Here is a 22,921-nt window from a genome sequence, read left to right on the forward strand (position 1 = left end):
AGTTTTCCTCTTCTCTTCGGCTTCCTCTTTGTCCTGCTCTTCCTAAAGGATGAAAACAGCTGTACGTGTGTGCATGTGCATTCTCTTTAGGAAAGGACTCGTTACTTCCTGTGTTTTAGCGTGGGGTTTTTTTTCTTTTTTTTGCATCTTCAGTTCTCAGATGTTTATTTAAAAAAACCAAGCTACTGTGATTTTGTAGGGACTTTGTAGGTTCTCCATCTTGTTCAAGTCATTAAGGGAAAAATGATGTTTTCTATAACTTCTGCAGTTGGAGCAGAGGCAGCCATTTTCTAATGAGAATGGGTTGAATTCACTTTTACTGGAGAAAATAATCCTACTTGTGACTATATCACTGCTTATTTGTTCTGTTTGAAACACCTTTTTGGTGGACCAAAGAAAGAAGTTGTCATTAAGTCTTCCCCCTTAGTAAGCTCAGGTTACATGCTTTAACCGTCTCTGGAAAAATTCATAGATTTGTATTTAAAATTTTTTCCCCAGCACCTCTTGTGAGAAGCCGATTATGACTGCTACATTTCTAAAACTTTTAAAAGTGTTTTACTTGGCTTTGGCACTTTCCTCTTAGAGTAAAATTTAGTGCAGGACTTGTAATTTGCTGGGCTTTTTTTTTTCCCCTCTTCCTTTTCAACATTCCTCTTACAAAAGCATTAGAATATTCCTGATTTATTTCCATCATAAGTTTTGGTAGCTGCTGCTTAGTTTTTTTTTCCTCTTAACTTCTCCATTTACAGTTATATCTCGTTAATTGACATCTTATAAATGTGAATGTTTCTCTCTGTGCTTATGTTGTTTTATATTTTCTTAATTTACAGGCTCATTGATCTGTCTTGTAGAATCTAAGAAAAACCCATGTCTTCCACATGCTTTGACAGAACAATAAAAAATGCAGTTAAAAGAGGATTAATAGATAGAAGGTCAAATGGAGAATGGAGATACTAGCTTCGTAAGGCTGTTTCTCATGCGTCAGTCTTGGGTTGCGTCTGATGCCTCATAGTCCATATTTTTTTTGAATGAATGAATGAAAAGAGATTGAGATGGTGATTTAAGAATAAGAACCTGTTTAACCCGAGTGTTTCTTTCTTCAAGTTTCAGTTCTCAACCTTCACTGTATAACAATTTTGGTTTTAAGAAAGACAGACTATCCCAGCCAAGTGCTCTCTTTGGTCTGGTTCAGTTTTCCTTCATGAAGTTTATCCAGTCGCCTTTGTGCTCACCTGGAATCTGCTTTGCCTTGCTGGGCATGGAGTAATCTGCAGACCTTAGCACACTGTCTGGCACACAGTACATACCAAATGTTAGTTTGGTTGGACTGATTATTTGATGAAGGAAGAAGAGGAGGCTATGTCCTCTGCTGGACACACTGCAGCAACATCTGTTCCAGAAAACCGAGTTAGAACATTCTCAGTCCTGGTTTCTGGCTCCAGGGAAGTCACTAACGTTCTTCCCTTAGCTTGTACGTGAAATGAAGAGATAATTGCTATTTCTGTCTTTATGTGGGCTTTCCTGGTGGCTCAGATGACATAGAAGCTGCCTGCAATGTGAGAGACCTGGGTTTGATCCCTGGGTTGGGAAGATCCCCTGGAGACAGGAATGGCCACCCACTCCAGTATTTTTGCCTGGAGAATTCATTGTTTCTCTCTTTATGGAAATGTGAACAATCTAGCACATTGCTGTAAAATTTTCTGTTCTTCAGTAGCCTCATGGTCACCAAGTTGCTCTATATGTCCTCTAAATCTTATTAGAAAAGCATGTTTTATCAATAAGACATGTCTTTCTTTCAAAAACTGGAGAATTTTTATAATTTGTTTCAATGATAAGATCCTGTTAATACTGTAGTTTAAAATGTGTCCTTGTCTCAGTTTTGCTTAATGATTTCCTAGCAGCTGATTATTACAAATAAAAGGAAGAAACTTGAGAAATTTTAAATGAATGGTTGAAACGTATTTTAGTGCATGATATTTTATTTGGAGGTGGGAGCTACAGTGGATGGCTTGGGTACCTTGTGTGGTAGGATGGGGCTGCATTCTGTAAATCTGGTGACTGTTCCCTTTAAGAAGCATGTGACGAGTGTGAAGTGTTCTGGGGAATCACTGCAGTATAATGGATTAATTCTCTGAAATGGAATTGTTGTGAGTTACTGTGTTATTATTTGTCAAAATGGAAACAAAAATAGAATTCTGTCCTTGTAGGTAACGGATCTCTACTTAATCTCTCATCTTTCAGCAGGTAGGTTGGTTCGTTCTCCGCTGTATTCTTCAAAGAGCCAGGGGGCTCAAGTCTGGATCTTCGTGCCTTGGAGACAAGGCGTGGAATAGTATTTTCATTTTTGTGCCACATTGGATTTCTGTCCAGACATAATGTGGCTGTTTGATCTGAAGCCTGACAATTGCTTTTTTATTTACTTTAGCATCTGTAATTCTAGTTTCATAACTCTTCATCATTCAGCACTTTTGTCTTCACTCCAAGTTATCAGGACCAGTCATTGTTTCCTGTATCTGTTGCTCTTGTACCGTTTGGTTAAGAATATCAGCTGTCTGCTGGAAGTAAAGGTTACCTCCCCTCACGTATGCATGGAGAGCCTTAGGGGAGAGCCAAAGGGAACTAGCAAGTACAGAAGATTCCATCACGGTTTAGGTCTGATTTTGAGTATTTGAAGTATGAGTGTGCGCTACGTGCCTGCTCGGTCTCAGCCATGTCCGGCTCTCTGAGACCCTGTGGACGCTAGCCCACCAGGCTCCTCTGCCCATGACATTTTCCAGGCAGAAATACTGGGATGGGTTGCCATTTCCTCCTCTAGGAGATCTTCCTGTCCCAGAGATCGAACCTGTGTCTCCCGTGTCTCTTGCACTGGCAGGCGGGTTCTTTATCATTACGCCACCTAGAAAGCCCATTCTAAGTATCAGTTCAGTTCAGTCGTGTCCAACTCTTCCCTGTCCATCACCACCTCCCAGAGTTTACTCAGACTCATGTCCATTGAGTCGATGATGCCATCCAACCATCTCATCTTCTGTTGTCCCCTTCTCCTGCCTCCAATCTTTCCCAGCATCAGGGTCTTGTCAAATGAGAGCATCAGGTGGCCAGAGTATTGGCGTTTCAGCTTCAGCATCCATCCTTCCAATGAATGTGCAAGACTGATCTCCTTTATGATGGACTGGTTGGATCTCCTTGCAGTCCAAGGGACTCTCAAGTCTTCTCCAACACCATAGTTCAAAAGCATCAATTCTTCAGCGCTCAGTTTTCTTTATAATCCAACTCTCACATCCATACATGACCACTGGAAAAACCATAGGTTTGACTAGACGGACCTTTGTTGACCAAGTAATGTCTCTGCTTTTTAATATGCTGTATAGGTCGGTCATAACTTTCCTTCCAAGGAGCAAGCGTCTTTTAATTTCATGACTTCAGTCACCATCTGCAATGATTTTGGAGCCCAGAAAAATAAAGTCTGCCACTCTTTCCACTGTTTCCCCATCTATTTGCCATGAAGTGATGGGGCTGGATGCCATGATCTTAGTTTTCTGAATGTTGACCTTTAAGCCAACTTTTTCACTCCTCTTTCACTTTCGTCAAGAGACTGTTCAGTTTTTCTTCACTTTCTGCCATAAGGGTGGTGTCATCTGCATATCTGAGGTTATTGATATTTCTCCCGGCAATCTTGATTCCAGCTTGTGCTCCAAGTTTTCTAATCATAGTATGTCTTTGTTTGCTGTAGCTGTTTTGGCTTTCACTGAACCCCTTAACTAGTTGTTAATGGAATATTGTAAATGTGTTCTTTATCCTTGGAGTGGTAGCTTTCTTATTCAATTTTTTGTTGCCCGTAGCATATGGAAGTACCTCTTGAGCATTTTTCAGATCCATTCATTTATTTCTCTTTATTTTGGTCATTCTGTCTTATCCTCTGAATTGTCTGGCACATCTTTTTAACCACCCCTGCTCAGCTTCAGTCCCTTTGTCACTGAGCATCCATTGTTCACGTACACTTTTTTTTTTTTTACTTTACCATAAGTTTTTTATTGGAGCATAGTTGCTTTACAGTGTTGTTCCTTTCTGCTTTAGAGCAAAGTGAATCAGTCACAGGTGTGCATGTGTCCTCTCTTCCTTGAATTTCCTTCTCATTCACGCCGCCGCAGAGCCCTGAGTAGGGTTCCTTGTGCTGTACAGGCGGTCCTCATTAGTTACCTGTTTTACACACAGTGATGTGCGTCTGGGGTTTCCATGATGGCCGCGATGATGAAGTGTGTCTTCGCCAACCCCAGTCTCCCATGCATCTGTTCTTGGCATCTCTGCCTCTCTTTGTGCTTTGCAAGTTCATAAGTTCACAGGTACCATTTTTCCAGATTCCACACACATGTGTTCATATATAATATTTGCTTTTCTCTTTCTGACTTACTTCACTCCGTATGTCAGTCTCTAGGACATGGAAGCAACCTAAGTGTCCACCAACAGAAGAATGGATAAAAGAAGATGTGGTGCATATACACAGTGGAGTATTACTCAGCCGTGAGAGGGAACGAAATTGTGCCGTTTGCAGAGACATGTACATGTTTAATCTGATCACGTTAACCCCCTACTAAAAACCTTCAGTGACGTGTAGGATTTGTTTATGTTGTTAAGTCACTTAGTTGTGTCCGACTCTTTGGGACCCTATGGACTGCAGCACGCCAGGCCTCCTTGTCGCTCACTATCTCCTGGAGTTTGCCCAAATTAATGTTTATTGAATCAGTGATGCTATCCAACCACCTTATCCTCTCCTGCTCTCTTCTTCTTTTGCTTTCAATCTTTCTCAGCATCAGAATCTTTTTCCAGTGAGTCAGCTCTTCATACCAGGTGGCCAAAGTATTGGAGCTTCAACTTCAGCATCAGTCCTTCCAATGAGCATTCAGGGTTGATTTCTTTTAGGATTGACTGGTTTGGTCTCCTTGCCGTCCAAGGGACTCTCAAGAGTCTTCTCTAGCACCACAGTTCCAAAGCATCAGTTCTTCGGCGCTCAGCCTTCTTTATGGTCCGGCTCTCATATCCACACATGACTACTGGAAAGACCGTAGCTTTCACTACATGGACCTTTGTCGGCAAAGTGATGTTTTTGCTTTTGAATACTCTTGTCTAGGTTTGTCACAGCTTTCCCTCCAGGGCACAAGTGTCTTCTAATTTCATGGCTACAGTCACCATCCACTGTGATTTTGGATAAGTAAACCCTCAGCGTGACCAAGGAGGCCCTGCATGGTGGGACCGCATCTTTCCATGGAGTTGCTCTGCAGCCAGTTTGTAGGACCGGTGATGAGACTGACCCCCGCTCCTCCAGAGGGCGGTGTTCCCTTGCTGTGTGCCTTCTCAGCCTAGGGAACGCCATGGCCCTCTTGCTTCTATTCCTACATGGCTCATTTATCCTTAAAGTTTCAGATTAAATGTCCCTTCCCCAGGGAAGCCTAACTTCCAGGTTTAGTACAGGCTTTCTTTTCTTATGGGGCTTCCCTGGTGGCTCAGATGGTAAAGAATTTGCCTGAAATGTAGGAGACCTGGATTCGATCCCTGGGTCAGGAAGATCTCCCCTGGAGGAGGAAATGCCAACTCACTTGCAGTGTTCTTGCCTGAGAATCCCATGGACAGAGGAGGCTGGTGGACTGCAGTCCATGGGGTTGCAAAGAGTTGGACACAACTGAGCAACTAAGACGTTCGCTTTCTTCACTTCCTTTCTTGCTCCCAGATCACCTGAAAAATCCTGAAGTTGCTCAAAGAGATTGGCAGATTCACAGACAAGTCTCCTAGACCACAATGATTTAGCATAATTGAAACTGAAAGATTTTCTATTTGGGCACATATCTCCTGATGTCCTTCTTACTTCCTCTGGGAAGTAAGGGAGCTGGCTTTGCTCATTTACACTCACTTGACTCCCTTGCAGCATCCTCTGTGTGTGCTAAGTCGCTTCAGCTGTGTCTGAGTCTTCGTAACCCTGCGGACTGTAGCCCGCCAGGCTCCTTTGTCCATGGGACTCTCCCAGCAAGAATTCTGGAGCGGGTTGCCGTGTCCTCTCTCATGGGATCTCTCTGACCAGGGATGGAACCCTCATCTCTCACATCTCTAGCATTGGCAGACAAGTTCTTTGCCACTAGCGCTGCCTGGGAAGCTCAGCATTCTGTGTACTTGTAGTTAATTGATTATTTATGACTTATTTATCTTCTGCTTTCTCTGCTAGACAGTATTCTCAGCCCAATACCTAGCACATGGTAAGATATTTAATAATTCCTGACCTTCTGGGACACGACAAAGCATAGTAGCTCATCATCCGGAGGTTGTTGAAAGAACTGAGTGGTTGTAAACCCTGTCTTTGTATCCTGTGACAGACTTTGCTGTTTTTGGCCTGAATTCCCATTTTTCTCTGCTGGTTTTGTCATTCCTGGATTAGAAAAATCTGTTAGCTTTCTATTATGTGTTTGCTGTAGCCCCTCTCTGTCCATTTTATATTTATTTCTTTTAATTATACATTAACTGTTTGAATCCATATACTTTTGGGAGAGGTCTTTAGGTATTTTTTCTGCTTTGCAAGAATGGAGCATTCATGTAAACCTGAGACCCCCCGTGTGTAAATATTGTTTTATCACTTAACCGATGTAAAGAAAAACACGCCTGCCATCTGAAGTTTTCCCTCACAATTTTAATTAACTCCCCTGAGCCCAGTGTGGGTTACTAAGAATAAGGGCCAGAATCCCCACGTCCCAGTCGAGGCACTTCTCAAAACAGCCTGGTTTTCTGGGCATCTTGCCTCAGTTCTTGCTGCAGAAGGATGCTGTGCATAGCAGAGCGAGAGGGGTGGGATCTTGGTTGTGGGCTCCGTAGTGCCAGGGTGATGGCAGCCCTGGGCCGTTGTGGAAATGTTCTGGGGAGACCAGTCAAGAGTCCTGTTGCTGTTCCGAAGTGCACCTGGGGGTTGAGAGCTGATTTTTAATTTTTAGGATTTTTTTTTTTTTTGCCGTGGACCATTTTTAAAGTCTTTTGAATTTGTTACATATATGTGTGTATATGTGTGTGTGTGCGTATTTGGAGTCTGTGTGGCATCTGGGATCTTAGTTTCCTGACCAGAGATTGAACCCCCACCTCCTGTATTGGAAGGTGAAGTCTTAACCTCTGGACCACTAGAGACATCCACAAGTTATTTTTTTCCACAAAATTCATAGCCTGGAGAAAGTGGTTGAAGATGCAGACCTATCAGTCATATGTACTTGGTAGTGAACTTGAAGCAGATAACTTCTCAGGCTTTATAGCTGTCACGTGGGGAGAAAGCCTAACACTCGTGGGTGTGAGTTTTGGGAACACAATATATTTGCCTTGGGTATGGTGCTTTTGGTGTATTGCATGCTTTAAGTACTTTATAAAAATTGTAGTGGTTATTGAATTACATTTGATTCTTGCCACTTGCTTTACTTGTAAAAGATTATCCAATACTTGAAAATGAGGTGAAATACTGTTCCAGGAGTGATAACTTTAAGAAGTGTTGTATATTCAGTATTAAATGGGAATGGATATTTATTTTCCATTTCAACCATCTGTTTTCATTTCCAGTTGTCTGTGGTTTGGAGTATTCTACCTTTTCATCCCTTTCCAAAAAGTTTATTTTTAATACTTTTTATCAAACATGCAAAATTTGTTTCATTGGAGAAACCACCAAAGTTTAAGAGGAATTATTAATAGCTTTTCTACCTAGCACTTCTTCCCAGCATGTAGAGTTTTCTGGCAGATTGTCTAAATATCCAAATAAACTGAACTAAGAAAGATCAGCTTTTGGCTCTGAGGACCAACCCAAGGCTCTGAGAGAACACCAAGGAAACCCCCAAACGGTTGACAGTTCTGGGATGGGATGAAAAATGACTCTGGTTTCATTCTGTCCATGCCTGGGTAACAAGAAATATTACTAAGTTGCTTCAGTAGTGTCCAACTCTTTGTGACCCCATGGACTGTAGCCCATCAGGCTTTTCTGTCCGTGGAATTTCCCAGGCAAGAATACTGGAGTGGGTTGCTATTTCCTCCTCCAAGGGGTCTTCCCCACCTAGGGGTTGAACCGTGTATGTCTCCTACATTGGCAGATGGGTTCTTTACCCCTAGAGCCAGCTGGGAAGCCAACAAACGTATATATCTTTTATAAATAAAAATGTAATCCTCCCTACCATCCCACATCCATTGGATGGCTACTTTCAAAGAGAAAGAGAGGAAGAAAATGAAAGTGTTGGTGAAGATATGGAGAAATTGGAACCCTGTGCAATGTTAGTAGGAATGCACAACGTTAAAAAGAATAAAAATAAAATTACCATTTGACCCTCCTTGTGAGAGAAAAAGGTTTCTCCCTAATTATAGAACACATCTGTACTCTAAGCAATTCTCTCATTCTCTGTGGAGAGCAAGTGTCCTAAGATTAAACTTGGCTTTGGCAGTAGGTAGAGTTCATGAAGACCCCACAGATCAAGGCCTCAAGGCTGCCCCCTACCACTTCCAGATGACAGTCACAAGTCCAGGTTGCCATCTGTGCTTTTGGCTATAAATCAGGTGTTCCCATGACCCTGTCCTCGAGTTTGTTAATTTGTTAGAATGGCTCACGGAACTCAGGAGAATAGTTTCCTCACTGTTGTTGATTTGTCTGTGTGTGGGCTCGGTCATGTCTGCTGTCTGTGACCCCGGAGACTCTCACCCGCCAGGCTCCTCTGTCCGTGGGATTTCCCAGGCAAGAATACTGGAGTGGATTACTATTTCCTCCTCCAGGGGATCTTCCCAGTTTACAATAAAGGATGTTTTAATGAGAACAGGTGAAAAAACCCATGAAAAGATAATACAGGAAAAATTATGGAGGAAGGGACTTGGAGCTTCCGTTTCTGCTGTTGGGGTACTCTCCCTTCCGTATCTTCATGGGCTTACCACCCTACAAACTTTCTTGAACCCAAGGGATTTTTATGCAGGCTTCATTTTGCAGGAATGATTGATTAAATCACTGGCTGTTGGTGTTTGAAGTCAACCTCCAGTCCCTCCCCACTCCTGGGAGGTGTCTGGAGGAGATAGAGCTGAAAATTCTAATCCTCTAATCACATGGTTGGTTCCCCAGGCAACCAGCCCACATCCTGAGGCTTTCCAGGAGCCTCAGCTCATTAGTATACAAAATGACACATCATTTTAAAGATTCCAAGTTTGTCCTTCCTGCCTGCCTCCCTTTCTCTGTTCCTCCCTTCCTTCTGCACCACATGTCATGAGGAATCTTAGTTCCCCAACCTGGGATCGAACCAGTTCCCCTGGCTTCAGAACTTAGAAGGGTTCTGAACTTAGAAGGGTAGTCCTTCTAAGGGTTTTTGGAACTGTGTGCTGGAAAATGGGGTCAGAAATTAAACATATATTTATTATATCACATCCTACAACTCCACTTCTGAGTATATACCCAAAAGAATTGAAAGCAGGATCTAGTAGCAGCATTGTTTATGGTAACCAGGTGGAAACAAGCCATGCATTCATTGATGGATGCATGGATAGAAAAATGTGGTATATACATACAGTGGAATACTATTCAGCCTTAAAAGGGAAGGGAATTCTGACACACGCTACAGCATGGATGACAATGGAGGATACTTGACCAAGTGAGGTAAGCAAGTCACAAAAAGACAAATACTGTATGAGTCCGCTTGTAAGAGTCACCTAGAATAATCAAGTTCCTTGAGACAACAGATAGAAGGGTGGTTGTCAAGAGCTGGGAGGGAGTGAAGTGGGGACTTGTTGTTTAATGGGTACCGAATTTTAGTTTTACAGAATGAAGAGTTCTGGAGTCTGGAGTCAATACTGCTGAACTGTGTCGTTAAAAATGGTGTAGATGTAAATTTTATGTTTTGTATATTTTATTTTATCTCAATTGAAAATTTAAAAGAAACAGTAACCACAATGAAACATTAGAAAGTAGAAAAGGAGGTTTGTTTTTAGCAGACAAGGAATAACCTGATCTCTTCCTGGTGTCTTGCAGGCCTGGCGTTTCCTTGACCATGCAGGCGTTTTCCGAAGAAGAGAGGAAGCAGTGGTTGGAAGTTCTGGGTGGAAAAGAAGCTGTAAGATATAACCAGTGGTTGAGTTTTATTTCAAGTCCGTTAAAGTTGACTTCCGTTCATTTTCGTGTTATTTTTGCTTTATAGTATGTGAAAAAAAGTTCCCTGCTGAAGCTGGTGTCTGAATTCCTCCTGGAAGCATTTGGTAGTCTAGAAATTTGGTTTGAGGTAGCAGAGGCGCACTAGAGACTGGCATATCGTTATTTTTTATTTTTCTTGACTTTGCCGCTCAGGTTCGCTTTGCTTGAGGAAGTCATCTAAATTCTCAATTTCTTCTTCCCTACCTGTGAAAGTACTTTGGGTGATGAACACAATAAATGCTTGCAATTCATTTTGATCTCAGTGGAGATGGAACGGTAAATGTGAGGCTGTGCAGGCAACATTACAAGTGACTGCTATACTTATTTGCTTGATTTAACAATTTCTGGTTTAGCCTAATGAGCCACAGTGTGCAGTGTTAGGTAGCCTTAGTGAATGGGCCTCTGTGTTCAGATTGGTTTGAGGAGTAAATTAAAGGCAGTGATAGCAATCCAGAGGCATGGGACTTCAGTCTGTTTGCCACTTTATTCAGGCACTGCCTTCCTCTCAGAGGACTGGTGGCATCTGGGAGTTGAGAACTGGGCAGGTCACATATTGAATGGGGGACTTAGCAAGGATAATTATAGAAAACCCCACAGGACTGGTTTAAATCAACTCTACTTAAAGTATTGTGACTCATAACCAGCTGCCAATGCAGGTACCAGGTAGGCTTATGTGGCAAGCATTTGGCATTTCAGCAGGATTTAAAAAGAGGCATAGAGCACAGTAGAAGAGGGGTCATATGTAGTAAAAAGAGAGGTGTCAAAAAAAGAGCTTATGAGATGGGCAGAAGATAATGTTATCTGATGGCAGTGGGCGGGCCCTGAGAATATAAGAAATAGGGCAAAGAGGATGGGCAGCAACACATGTAGCAGCCTTGACGTGGTGTTTGAAACATGGAAGCCCAAATTACATATTTTAGAAATAGATCCTGTATAAGAAAATGTATCATCCTTGGAGGAAAAAAGCAGTGATCAGATATGTGTATCATTTTTTTATACTTGATCTACATTTAGCTTCCATGATTTTAGTTATATTGATTCTTAATTTGTCCTTGAAATGTTTAGCTAGGAGTCAAGAGTACTTTCAGCATTGGTAGCTGCTGAGATCCGAAACAGTTTGTCCTAATCCTTTCTAGTAAAGGCACTGACCTAGACTTGTCCCCCCAGAGTCAAGAAATGCTTTGGAAAGTGAGTTTGCCTATTTGCATAGCAAAATGGTCATATGGCTAAGTCATGAGGAAATAAGTCTGTTGCCAAAGGCAGTGTAACCTTGACACATACATCCTCTCCTTTAAAGTAAAAAAGCCAGGTAATTAATTTGAGATATACAGATAAAGGCAAGTCTGCATAAAGAAAATAAACATTCAGCTATGTATTTAGGTAAGGGCACTGAAGGCATTTCATAATTTTTTTCAGGTGACGTATGTGCCTTGAAGATAATGGGGCAGCACTAGAATTCTCAGAGGCAGCCTGGGATCATTACCTCGATATTTCAGATGTGGTTATTGAGATTATGGCAGGAGTCATGTCTTTAAGTAAACAGCAGATTTTAGCAATGGTGAATAAATGAGCTTCATTTTCCTAATTAGAATGCAGCAATTTGTTTGAGTATTTCAAATTTACATGAACTTTCAGTCCTTGCCTTTCATATTATTTTTGCAATGCCTTGGTGAGAGGCCAGGGAGACTCAGAGCCCTCCTTTTTGTTACCTGTCTTTGTCTTTGGGTCCATGATAGTGATTAACCAATGTCACTGTATTTTTTGGACAGTCCCTAGGTGTGCCTACTGCAATAGAATCATTTTTATGGATTTGCTGAAAATATTGTTTCCCCTTTTTCTCTTTTACTAGCTGTTCCCTAGTTTTAATAGAGCCATCATCCCAAGACCAGAAGGAAGTAAGTGTTAATGTGTAAAAATAACTGTTGTCGCCCTTTCTCATGAGTTGCTCTGTTTTTGTTACTGATGTCAAGCTCTTGCTGGGTGCTTGCTGTCTGTACTCTGTGAGTCCACTGAGTGGTAGATGTCTTATCCGCTGAGGCCCTCTTCAGACTTTTCTTGACTGCTGAAACTCGCCTTGATCTTTCCCATCTCTGAGTCTTTTCCTTTCTAGTCTTCCTCTACGAAAACCAAAATACTCTATCATTGACTTCGGTATTTGTTTTTATAGCCATAAATGAATACACAAGAGTTTCAGGTATGCATCTGTAAGCTTCCTAAGTTGTAAACTCCCGTGGGAAGGAACTCTGCATCAGGTCCTCTGCCCCCAACCCCTCTCCCCTCCACACTTGGCATCCTTGATCCTTCCAGTCTGCCGGGCGTGGGCTGTACAAATAGTTTAGCATTACACCTTAGAAAACAAACAACAGCCAAATGCGTTCAGATGTTCTAGGACAGCGATCTTCCCTTGCGTGGTATGTACTAGAGGAAAAGGAAATCCTCTCTGGCTCTGACTCTTGATTTTAACTGAGAGAAGATGAAGATGTGATCAAATTTGCTGGATTCCTTATGAATCTACTTTTCATTTCTTTGGAAGAATGAAGCTACATTTGTCAGATGTCCCCGGTTTGGAGACATGGTTAAATAAGCCATGATTTCAAAGTGCTTTTGGTGTGTGTATCACTTACCCTGGCACTGGAAATGGACCAGGTGCCTCGCAAGGTTGTCAGTCATGGAAGCACCTGCTGAAGACTTCCCTCCTTTTTGTCTTTCCCTTCTATTGTCCTTCCTTTTTCTTTCCTTTCTCCTCCTCCTTTCCCTTATCCCCTCTTTCTCTCCTCTCTTCCTTTCTTTTCTTGTTTTTACCTGAGAAATGAAAACATGTTTTGGAAAAGTAGTTTTGCTAAGCCAAAAGAAACACTTATATTTTATATAAATGTTGTGAATAGTAGATCCTTAAAAAAAGATAAACCACTGCCTTCTTTTCCTCATTAAAATGCTCTCCAAGTTTAGCTTTAAACCTGCAAAGTTCATAAATTATTCCATGCTATCCCTTCTGAGAACCAAGGGTTAGTATTCCTGCTTCTGAGTTCTAAATACGGAATAAAGCATTCACTTTCCCTGAGTGCATTTTTGAAACAAGAATTGTCTTTTATTAAGGTCCTCAAATACGTCAGCCTAATCAATGGCAAAGTATTCATGTTAGGAAAAATATAAAATTGTATTTTCAAAATAATTTTTTTTGATACATGAATCTTCTTTTAAATTCATTATGAAAATAATAAAATATTAAACATTTAGAGCATGGTATAAAATGTGAAAAAAGTTTCTAGCTCATCATTCAAATACTATTTTTAAGAGTGTCTAAGAATTTTTTCCTCCTAGATTAAAAAAGAAAAGTTTTGTGTTACTTCCCCAGCTTGTTAAGTAATTTAAGAACTTTCACTCATGTCTATAATTAAAAAACAAACCTAAGTTGTTGGAATTTGGGCAAAAACATTAACTATTTCTAGATAGCTTCCTCTAAAGATTAGTTGTAATCACTTTCTTTTTCACTACTTAAACTATTATTTTTGTTAACAGCTAGTTTAAATGATAAATTTATTTATCTATGTTGGTAATGTTAGTCATATATTGGTAATGTTAGTCATGGCCAACTCTTTGTGACCCTGTGGACTGTAGCTCACCAGGCTTCACTGTCCATGGGATTCTCCAGGCAAGGATACTGGAGTGGGTTGCCATGCCCTCCTCCAGGGGATCTTCCCAGCCCAGGGATCAAACCCAGGTCTCCTTTCTGCAGGCAGATTCTTTACCGTCTGAGCCACCAGGGAAGTATCTGCTGCTAATGAAGGTCCTGATACTACAAATGCTCCTCTTCTGTGAAATTCTCATTTACATTATTTAAACAGGGAGTGCATGGCATTTAGTTTTCTTTTTTTGAAGAGGGAAATAGTATATTGGAGCTAAATAATTTTGTCTTATTTTTGTCAACAAGAAATATGTGAGTATTTGCACCTTTAATATTTTACAACTGTATTTCTTTTAGGTGCACAATTGGATAAGATGGGATTCACAATTCTTAGAAAATGCATCCGTGCAGTTGAAACACGAGGTAACTTGATTGAATTGTTTTATTCATGAGAGGCTATAGGTATGTAAAATCTTAGGGTCGTTTCAAGTGCTTTTTGCTTGGTTAAGTAGAATGAAATGTTTTAATGCAAAATGCACCTTCTAGGCATCAGAGATTCAGTTATTCATTTACTGTGAGCGGGGTTAGGGGAGGAGGGTGGTGGGGGTTCCTTTTTATTTACACGTTTCTTCCTTGTGTTGAAACCCGAAGTCAGTAGAAGAATCAGCAGTGCTGGACATGGACAATCAGGCTTAATTGCTTCTTGTTTACACGCTAGTAAGGTATTTCCATCTTCACTTGTCTTGTTAGCTTCCAGTTTAAAAATCAGCATCACTGAGATATCTTTTATGTATGGTAAAATTCACTGATTTTAGCTGTAAATTGATAACTTTTGATGAATGTGTTATAGTTGTGTAGCTGTCACCACTGTCATAGAAGATTTCTATCTCCCCCCAAAATTCCTTTGCGCCCCTTCTCAGCCTGCACGCCATCCTTGGCCCTTGGCAACTACTGGACTGCTTTTTTTTTTATCACTTTAGTTCTTTTTATTTTTTTTGAAAAGCTTTTTATATGAATGGAGTTATGCAGTCTATACTCTTTTGAGTCTGGCCTCTTGTTTAGCGTAATGCTGCTGAGATTCGTCTTACTGGGTGTTCTCTTGTGTGCTAGCATGCTCAGTTGCTTCAGTCGTATCCCACGCTTTGTGACCCCATGGACTGCAGCCAGTCAGGCTCCTCTGTCCATAGGATTCTCCAGGCACGAATACTGGGGTGGGTTGCCGTCTCCTTCTGCAGGGGATCTTCCCGACCCAGGAACTGAGCCCACCTCTCTTACATCCCCTGCACTGGCCAGCGGGTTCTTTCCCACTGGCAACACCTAGGTGTCCTCTTAGTGCTTTGTTTTATTGCCGGACAGTATTTCATTTTATGGATATACTGCATTTTGTTTATTCATCCACCTGTTGGTAATATTTGAATTGTTTCCACTTTAAATTTCAGGAAGGATAATCCCTCCCCGTTTTGGTCCCCAGACTTAAAAGTGCAAGGGTCTCTTCTTTCTAGTCCTCAAGGAAAAACAGGGCCTCGGCGCTTTGCAGCCATTGTGGCAGACTTTGGAGAAACTTAATACAATAAATTTGCAAAACAGGCTGTTTCTGGGGGCTGGATTTCTCTTTGTTTAGAGTCTAGTGAAGTATGGATAAATTGAATATTTAATTCCCTCATATATTGTTTATCCCAGTCCTACTCTGAATGACTTAGTGGAATGAAGCATTGCACTCACGTTTTCTGTCAAAACAAGGTCTTTGTTATAAAGCCAGGACTGCCACCTGTGAAATGAAAGTGTTGGCTAACAGATGAATACGAGCTGTTTTATGATTTGGGGATTTGCCCATCGATAATAAAAACCCAAGCCACAGAGAGCTTTTCTTCCATTCTCCCTTAACAGTGGCAATTCAGGCGGTGACACATTTTCATTCATTTCAACCTGCACTGAGGTTGAGCTGACAAATTTCTTCTTTTTCCTAATGCTTCAAAAATTTCCAAAATGGGGATACTGTGATTTTTCATATCTCTCACTTCATCATTCATGTTTCTCTTTTTCCTGAGCTTCTTAAGAGCCTTTATGGTATCACTTGCATGGTTATTTTTTTCTTTTAGTAAATACAATTCTTTCCACAAAGGATATAATTTATATCTACTTGTCTCTGCCTGGGCAGATAAAAATCTATCTAGAATGCTTTCTGATTAATCTGTAGTTTTATGGAGTATTCCGTTCATTGCCTTCCCAGGTGGCGCTAGTAGTAAAGAAAGTGACTGCCAATGCGGGAGATGTAAGAGTCATGGGACTGATCCCTGGGTGGGGAAGATTCCTTGGAGGAGGACATGTCAGTCCACTCCAGCATTCTTGCCTGGAGAAGCCCATGGACAGAAGAGCCTGGCGGGCTACAGTCCATAGCGTTGCCCAGAGTCAGACACAACTGAAGCAACTTAGAGTGCATGCACGTGTTCTTTGAATGGAATATATATGGTAGACTCTGCATGTATTGAATGTATTTTATTATAAACATGTACTTTTTTTAATAGGAGAATGAGTCTATATCTTTTAAGTTAGATTTTTTCCCATTTAAGATAAAAAACAAAAATGCATGTATTTTTCTTTTCAAATCTTTTGTCCCTCAAGGTCTTTCATTACTAAAGCCTTTTGTTTTTAATGGAGTAATAGGCTAAAAATAGAGTTAAAAGGATCAACTGTCAGATCATGTTACTCAGTATGATGAGGAACCTTGTGGAATCTCTGAAGTTTTTATCCTAAATTTGGAAGTTCCCTCAGGGAATATTGCTCTGAATGATTTCCCCTAAATCATCTATCATGGCTATTGATTTTTTTGGTACCAATGTTGTTGCATTCCTTTTTTTCATCAGTCAGAAAAAAGCTAGTTTATGTTCCTATAACAGGAAGCTGGAAATTCTCTGCGACTTAAGACAAGACTTATTTCTCATTCAGACAGTTGGTAGGAGGGCTTCGCGCATCACTGCTACCTGGCTACCAGGTTCCTGGTTGCCTTGCCTGAAGGACTTTGGACTATCAAGTGAATACTCTGGCTTTGATGTGAGTTTCATTTGCTCACAGCTCATTGGTCAGAAATGACCGCATGGCCTCACTCAATCCCAAAGAGTCTACATAGCACACCCCTACCAGGAGCCTGGAAAGCAGGCAGAGAGCCAGGAGTATCTGGTGGTAGCATTAATGACCACTGTGCGTACTTTGTGGATGTACATGCCTTTGGTCCAGAGGGATTTAATGAGATCTGTTTGAAGAATTATTTCTATTCACATTTTTTCAGCATTTTAAACAAGACTATCATTTTCTCTGAAAACTACCATATCATATGTTTTTGTTAAAGCAGTTAGTGTGCCTTTTACCTAACATGTCTTTTAAAAATGACACCTGGCATTTTAATCAACTTTTGAAAGTCACTCGGTCGTGTCCGACCCTTTGCGACCCCGTGGACTATAGCCCTCCAGGCTCCTCTGTCCATGGGATTCTCCAGGCAAGAGTATAGGAGTGGGTAGCCATCCCTTCTCCTGGGGGTCCTCCTGACCCAGGGATGGAACTCAGGTCTGCTGCATTACAGGACGATTCTTTACCAGCTGAGCCATAGGGAAGGGGCATCAACTTTGTGTTATTTAAGTATGTACAAAGCATCAGACAAATGTCTAAAACTTACTGTAGTCCTCAGCCCCCTAAGAAAAGGTAACCTTTTTACTGATGTGTCTATAACACATAGTGATGTAGATAACATATGTACTATGTGACTCATATGTAGTATAATATATATTGTCCTAGATGGGACTGTTAGCGTTTAACTGTCCTTTTGGCATTCCAACAAACCCCATTTCACTGTAGTATCAGCATCAGTTAACAGATCCTACTCTTCATTTCCGCAGAGTTGTTCATGAAGCTAAGGCAAGTGAGAGAGTCAGATCAACGGATCTTTCATCCATTTACCGAGTATTTGTTAATGATCTTGTACCGGCTCTTAATGGATCCAGGTCATCTGACCGGTACTGGGAGCATATTGCTTATGTTTTCCAAGTTGAAGGACTTCCTGAAGCATCTGTTCTCAAACATTGCTGTGCCGTGGAATCACCTGAGATCTTTAAATAATGTTGCTGCCTAGCTCTCACCCCAGTCAGTCTGATTTCATTGTTGTTGGGTGTGAACTAGGAAGCTGGTGTTTTCAATGTTCCTCAGGTGATGCTAATATGTAGTAAAATTTAGGAGTCTTAATGGAAGAGTTTCTTACGTATTAGAGCAACGGAATACACAGTTGTTATCTTTATAGTGTCCTGCTGCATGGGTGACTTTCAACTTCTTTTTTAACATAACCCAAACTAAACCCAGACAAACAACAGATAACTTCCAAAGAAAATAGCTCCATGTTTGTTTCCTTTCCTCAGTAACAAGTGATTTGTCATAGTTAAAGTGTAGTTCTCATCTGAAGCCAGTATTTATGGAGCATTCATGGGGTGAATATAGCCTTGCTCTAGGCTTTTGGGATTCATACTAAAGGTTGGTTACATGTAATGCTCAACCCATGAATGATAGACAAAACATAGATATTTGTAAGTAATTTAAGTATTTCAGCTACTAAAATAAAACTGTTACAAGATTGTGTGGATGAAGAGAATTTGAATATACAGATAGATTGCTGAGTGTGTGTCTGTGTGTGTGTGTTCAAGTTGCTACATCGACTCTTGCGACCCCATGGACTGCAGCATGCCAGGCTTTCCTGTCCTTCATTATCTCCTGGAGTTTGCTCAAATTGATGTCCAACCAATTTTGATGTTATAAACCATCTCATCCTCTGCCTCCCTCTTTTGCCTTCAGTTTTTCCCAGCGTCAGGGTCTTTTCCAGTGATTCAGCTCTTTGCATCAGGTGGCTAATGTATTGGAACTTTAGCATCTGTCCTTCCAGTGAATATTCAGGATTGATTTCATTTAGGATTGACTGGTTTGATCTCCTTGCAGTCCAAGGGACCCTCAAGAGCTTATTCCGGCACCACAATTTGAAAGCATCAATTCTTTGGTGCTCAGCTTTCTTTATAGTCCAACTCTCACATCCATACATGACTACTGGAAAAGCCATAGCTTTGACTAGATGGACCTTTGTTGGCAAAGTGATGTCTCTGCTTTTTAATATGCTGTCTAGGTTGGTCACAGTCTTCCTTCCAAGGAGGACGTGTCTTTCAATTTCATGGCTGCAGTCACTGTCCACAGTGATTTTGGAACCCAGGAATGTAAAATCTGTTACTGCTTCCACTTTTTTCCCTTCTGTTTACCATGAAGTGATGGGACCAGATGTCGTGATCTTAATTTTTTGATTGTTGAGTTTTCATCTTAATTGAAGTGTGTTTTGGAACAGCCTTCTTTGGATTTAAAGGAGTAGAAGAGTATATTTTAGCATTTAGAGAGACCTCACCAAAGACATGGAGACAGAAAAAAGCTAAATGGAAAGGAAGCATGAAGAAGTAGAATAAAAGAAATACTCAGGAGTTTGCATTTAATTGACAAGACCCTGAATAAGCACTAGAGGGTGGTCGATAGCAGAATAGCAGGCTTAGAGAGGTAAATATGAAAGCTAGTATTAGTGGCCATATGTGGGATAGAGGGGCTGAAGAGGCACGTGGGAGGGAGGGGTGAGCTCAGGTTACTCTGGGAAAGAGTTGCCTTCTGTGGGTGATGAGATGTAGGTTCCAAAGTGGTGCAATAAAGAGAGGCCTTTCAGAAAGTTACAGGTGGGTACAACTGTATTTACCCTTCTAGGCTGTTAGTTTCTGAAAGACTGTAACTAGGAAGTTCATTCATTCTGTCTACTCCTGCCGCGTCTGTGATGGTCAGAGAGCTAATTTTTGTACACAGTAGATTTTACTGCTCATTAAGTGTATCTGTTTCCTCTTTCTATCCTTCCCCTGAGTTGTTTTATTTCTTTTTTAAACTTTTTATTTTGCACTGGAGCATAGCCAGTTAGCAATGTTGTGATAGTTTCAGGTGGACGGCAGAGGGACTCAGCCATGCATGCACATGTATCCATTCTCCCCCAGACTCCCCTCTCATTCAGCCTTTGTATTGTTTTAATCTTGAGATGTCCATGTTCCTTCATCTGGTACTTCTGTTGCCTGGTATTGTTAATTATATATTTATTTTGTTTCAGAACGTGGAGAATAATTTTATTTTGTAAATAACTTAAGAAACTGCCTCCCATGCCCAGCACCTAGTTTTTTTTTGGAATTGGATGATACCATGTTTTTCAGGTGCATGCACTAACAAAGTATGCAAAAACAAGGTATAAGTCTTGCTGAAAAGCTTCTTTCAGTTGCTATTTTTTAAATGGTCATAATTTAAAACTAAATTCGTATGCCACTTCGGTTTATGAAATTTCTCTTAAAAAAATTCTTCCATATGTGGATAATTTGAATATTCACTTTAATTTCTAGAGCATGGCATTAAGACGTCAGTCTAGGCAAGCTGTCAGTTATCAAATTCAGTTTTGTAACAAGCTGTGAATTCATGGGATAGAAGTAGGAAGCCACATCTAAGATATGGCAGTCTTTGAATTGTCTCACGTGAAAGTGAATTTCTCTTCCTTTAGAAAGCAAAGTTTTAGGTCTTTGGAAAAATATCCTGAAGTTGGCTTGAGGACTTTTCCTGCTTTCAGATCACTTCTAGAGCTGCATGGAGCCTTAGGATGGACCTGGTAGAAGATGATAATGTACAATTTGAGTATTAATCTTTGTGGGAGGGAAGATGCCCAAAGTAAACTTGCCACATATTTTACCAGGGTTGCACATTAATCTTAAATTACCAAGGGCCATTTACGTGCAAAATGAAAAAAATAAAGAACAGCTGTCCCTGGAAAATTTACAGCAAGTCAACTAGACTTTCTCGCTCACTGTCTCTTTTTTAATCAGAATGAGTGTGAGATGCGTGTGGGTGGAGAGAGGGGACAGTTTTCTGTGGGAGGGAGCTGGAGTCTTGTGGTGTCTGCATAATGCAAATACAGAGCTGAAATACTAACTCCAGGCGAGTCAGGACTGACTTTTCATTTTCTCAATTAGTAATCTTAATTGTTTTAAGAACAAGTACACTTCCAAAGCTATTAGCTTCCAAATGAGTGGTTCTGTAAAATTAATAGGGACAAATGGTTAAACCGTCTTGCTCCCGAGTGGGAGTTTTGTGTGTTTGGCTCACGGTTGGATGAGGTCCATGGGCATTTTCTTGTGAGCCTGCCTTGGCACTTGGAGCATCATGCTGGAGACCAGAGGCTCAGAAGTCAACCCTGATTAGAATCTCTTTCTCCACTTTTCTCTGAGCTCTGCAGCCCTGTGAGTGAGCTTGTTAACCTGTCTCAATTTTATCATGAGTAGGACAGGCTAACAGGAGCAAATTGTAGTGTGGTTGTGAAAATTAGCAATGGGGATTCTTGGGATATTGGCGTACATTGAGCACTTAGTAAATGTGAGTTGCTTAGAAATAAATCTATTAATTGAAGCCAGTCATCATTAAGTGGTCCCATCATTGATGCAAGGCTCTGGGAAGACTAAGGAAGTTTATTTTTTTAATGGTGATTTACACAGGGAAGGAAACCACCTGAGTTCAGCTTGTCGTGTAATGCTGTGGGACTTTTGTAACAAGCAGCAAAATTAACTGACTTGGCTTTCAACCTCTGTCTGTCAGTGCCTTGTAATGGACACTTGAGCAGTTAAATGGCTCAAATGCAAGGAAGAGACCTTGCATATGGAAAAAGAAGAAGATGGCTTTAGATTATCTCAAGCTTTCCAAAAAAGAAAAAACAGAGAGATTGTCCAGGGTAGCCTAACATTGCTGTTCAGTTGCCAAGTTGTGTCCTACTTGTTTGGGACACCATGGACTGCAGCCCACCGGGCTCCTCTATCCATGATATTCTCCAGGCAAGAATACTGGAGTGGGTTGCCATTTCCTTCTCCAGGGACCTACCTGACCCAGGAATTGAGCCTACGTCTCCTGCATTGGTGGATTTTTTTTTTTTTTACTGCTGAGACACCAGGGAAGCCCATACGTGAGAATAAACCCACAGAAATATGGATATGAAATTGTGATGATTTTTGACTTGCCCCTGATGCCACAGCTGCTCTGAGGTGGTGAGGCAGGTGGCAGCAGAGAGACACCACTAGACCTTTTCCAGTAGTATTCTGATCTCTGTAGAGGACCGATAAAAAAAAAAAAAAGCCTTCCTGGACCTTCCCCAGTGGTCCAGTGGTTAGGACTCTGAGCTCACAATGCGGGAGGCATGGGTTCAGTCCCTGGTGGGGGAACTAAGATCCTGCATGCTGCATGGCACAGCCTTAAAAAAAAACAAGTATCTTGAAAATAGCAACAGCCAACTTGTGCTTTAAATCTGAGTCTCTTTTTTAATTTATGTCAGTAAAAATTTGTAGCTGCTTAAACTTGAGCTACGTGAGTGCTGAGTTTGAAAAGAAAATGACTCCTACTTAGCAGCCCATCCGTTCTAGCTCGCTGTACTACTTATCCGCTCCTGAGTGTGCATAAGTTAGATGGACTTGACTCAGCACTTTTTGGCTGTTTCTTAAAGGAAAGATATGGGGCGGGGGGAGTTGTAGAGAGATGGTTCCTGTTGTTAATTATCGCCTTTAGTTTAAGGCAGTGAAGGCTCTGAGATTTTATCTAACTTTCATGTGAGCAGGTTCCCCTGTAGAGTTTCATGGATGCTGGTAGAAAACTCGAGACTCCTGGATCAGGGGTCAGGGTCAGTTCATTACTCTCAGTAGGCAGCATCCTACATCTTGTGTTGGTGTCCTGAGCCCCAGGTCCCAAGGGCATGGCAAAGAGGGTGAGCGATATCTGCACACAGTACGTTGAGCACGGTGTTGTAGGAGACTAACTCTGAACTTCGGAGACTCGGCTGTTTTGAAATGACTGGCACTTGTGCCTGCTGTTTGCTCTAGATGGACACTAGCTCTTATTTTCCAAGGCTGCAGGCAAACCTGTTCTCTGTGTCAGAGGAAGGTGCTGCCCCAGTTGGTGTTCGTGCACCCTGGGGTGTTGCTGGCAGAGGTGAGTGGGTGGGGATGACTTGAGAAGATGCTCTGTAAGCAGTTGAGGCCAGTGTGTGGTAGATCCCGGGCTGGGAT

General features: G+C 41.3%; 1 protein-coding gene across 3 annotated transcripts in view; it reads left to right on the forward strand.

Moving 5' to 3' along the window:
• Positions 1 to 22,921, forward strand: part of ARHGAP10 (Rho GTPase activating protein 10) — a 357,872-nt gene that overhangs the window by 183,398 nt on the left and 151,553 nt on the right. For all 3 annotated transcript variants that reach the window (XM_065904301.1, XM_065904302.1, XM_065904299.1), the window contains 3 exons: positions 10,004 to 10,085; positions 12,012 to 12,057; positions 14,145 to 14,210. In XM_065904301.1, coding sequence (XP_065760373.1) covers positions 10,004 to 10,085; positions 12,012 to 12,057; positions 14,145 to 14,210 — 194 coding nt within the window. The remainder of the gene's footprint in view (positions 1 to 10,003; positions 10,086 to 12,011; positions 12,058 to 14,144; positions 14,211 to 22,921) is intronic.

The sequence above is a fragment of the Muntiacus reevesi genome, chromosome 13, assembly GCF_963930625.1.
Source record: "Muntiacus reevesi chromosome 13, mMunRee1.1, whole genome shotgun sequence".
Taxonomy (NCBI): domain Eukaryota; kingdom Metazoa; phylum Chordata; class Mammalia; order Artiodactyla; family Cervidae; genus Muntiacus; species Muntiacus reevesi.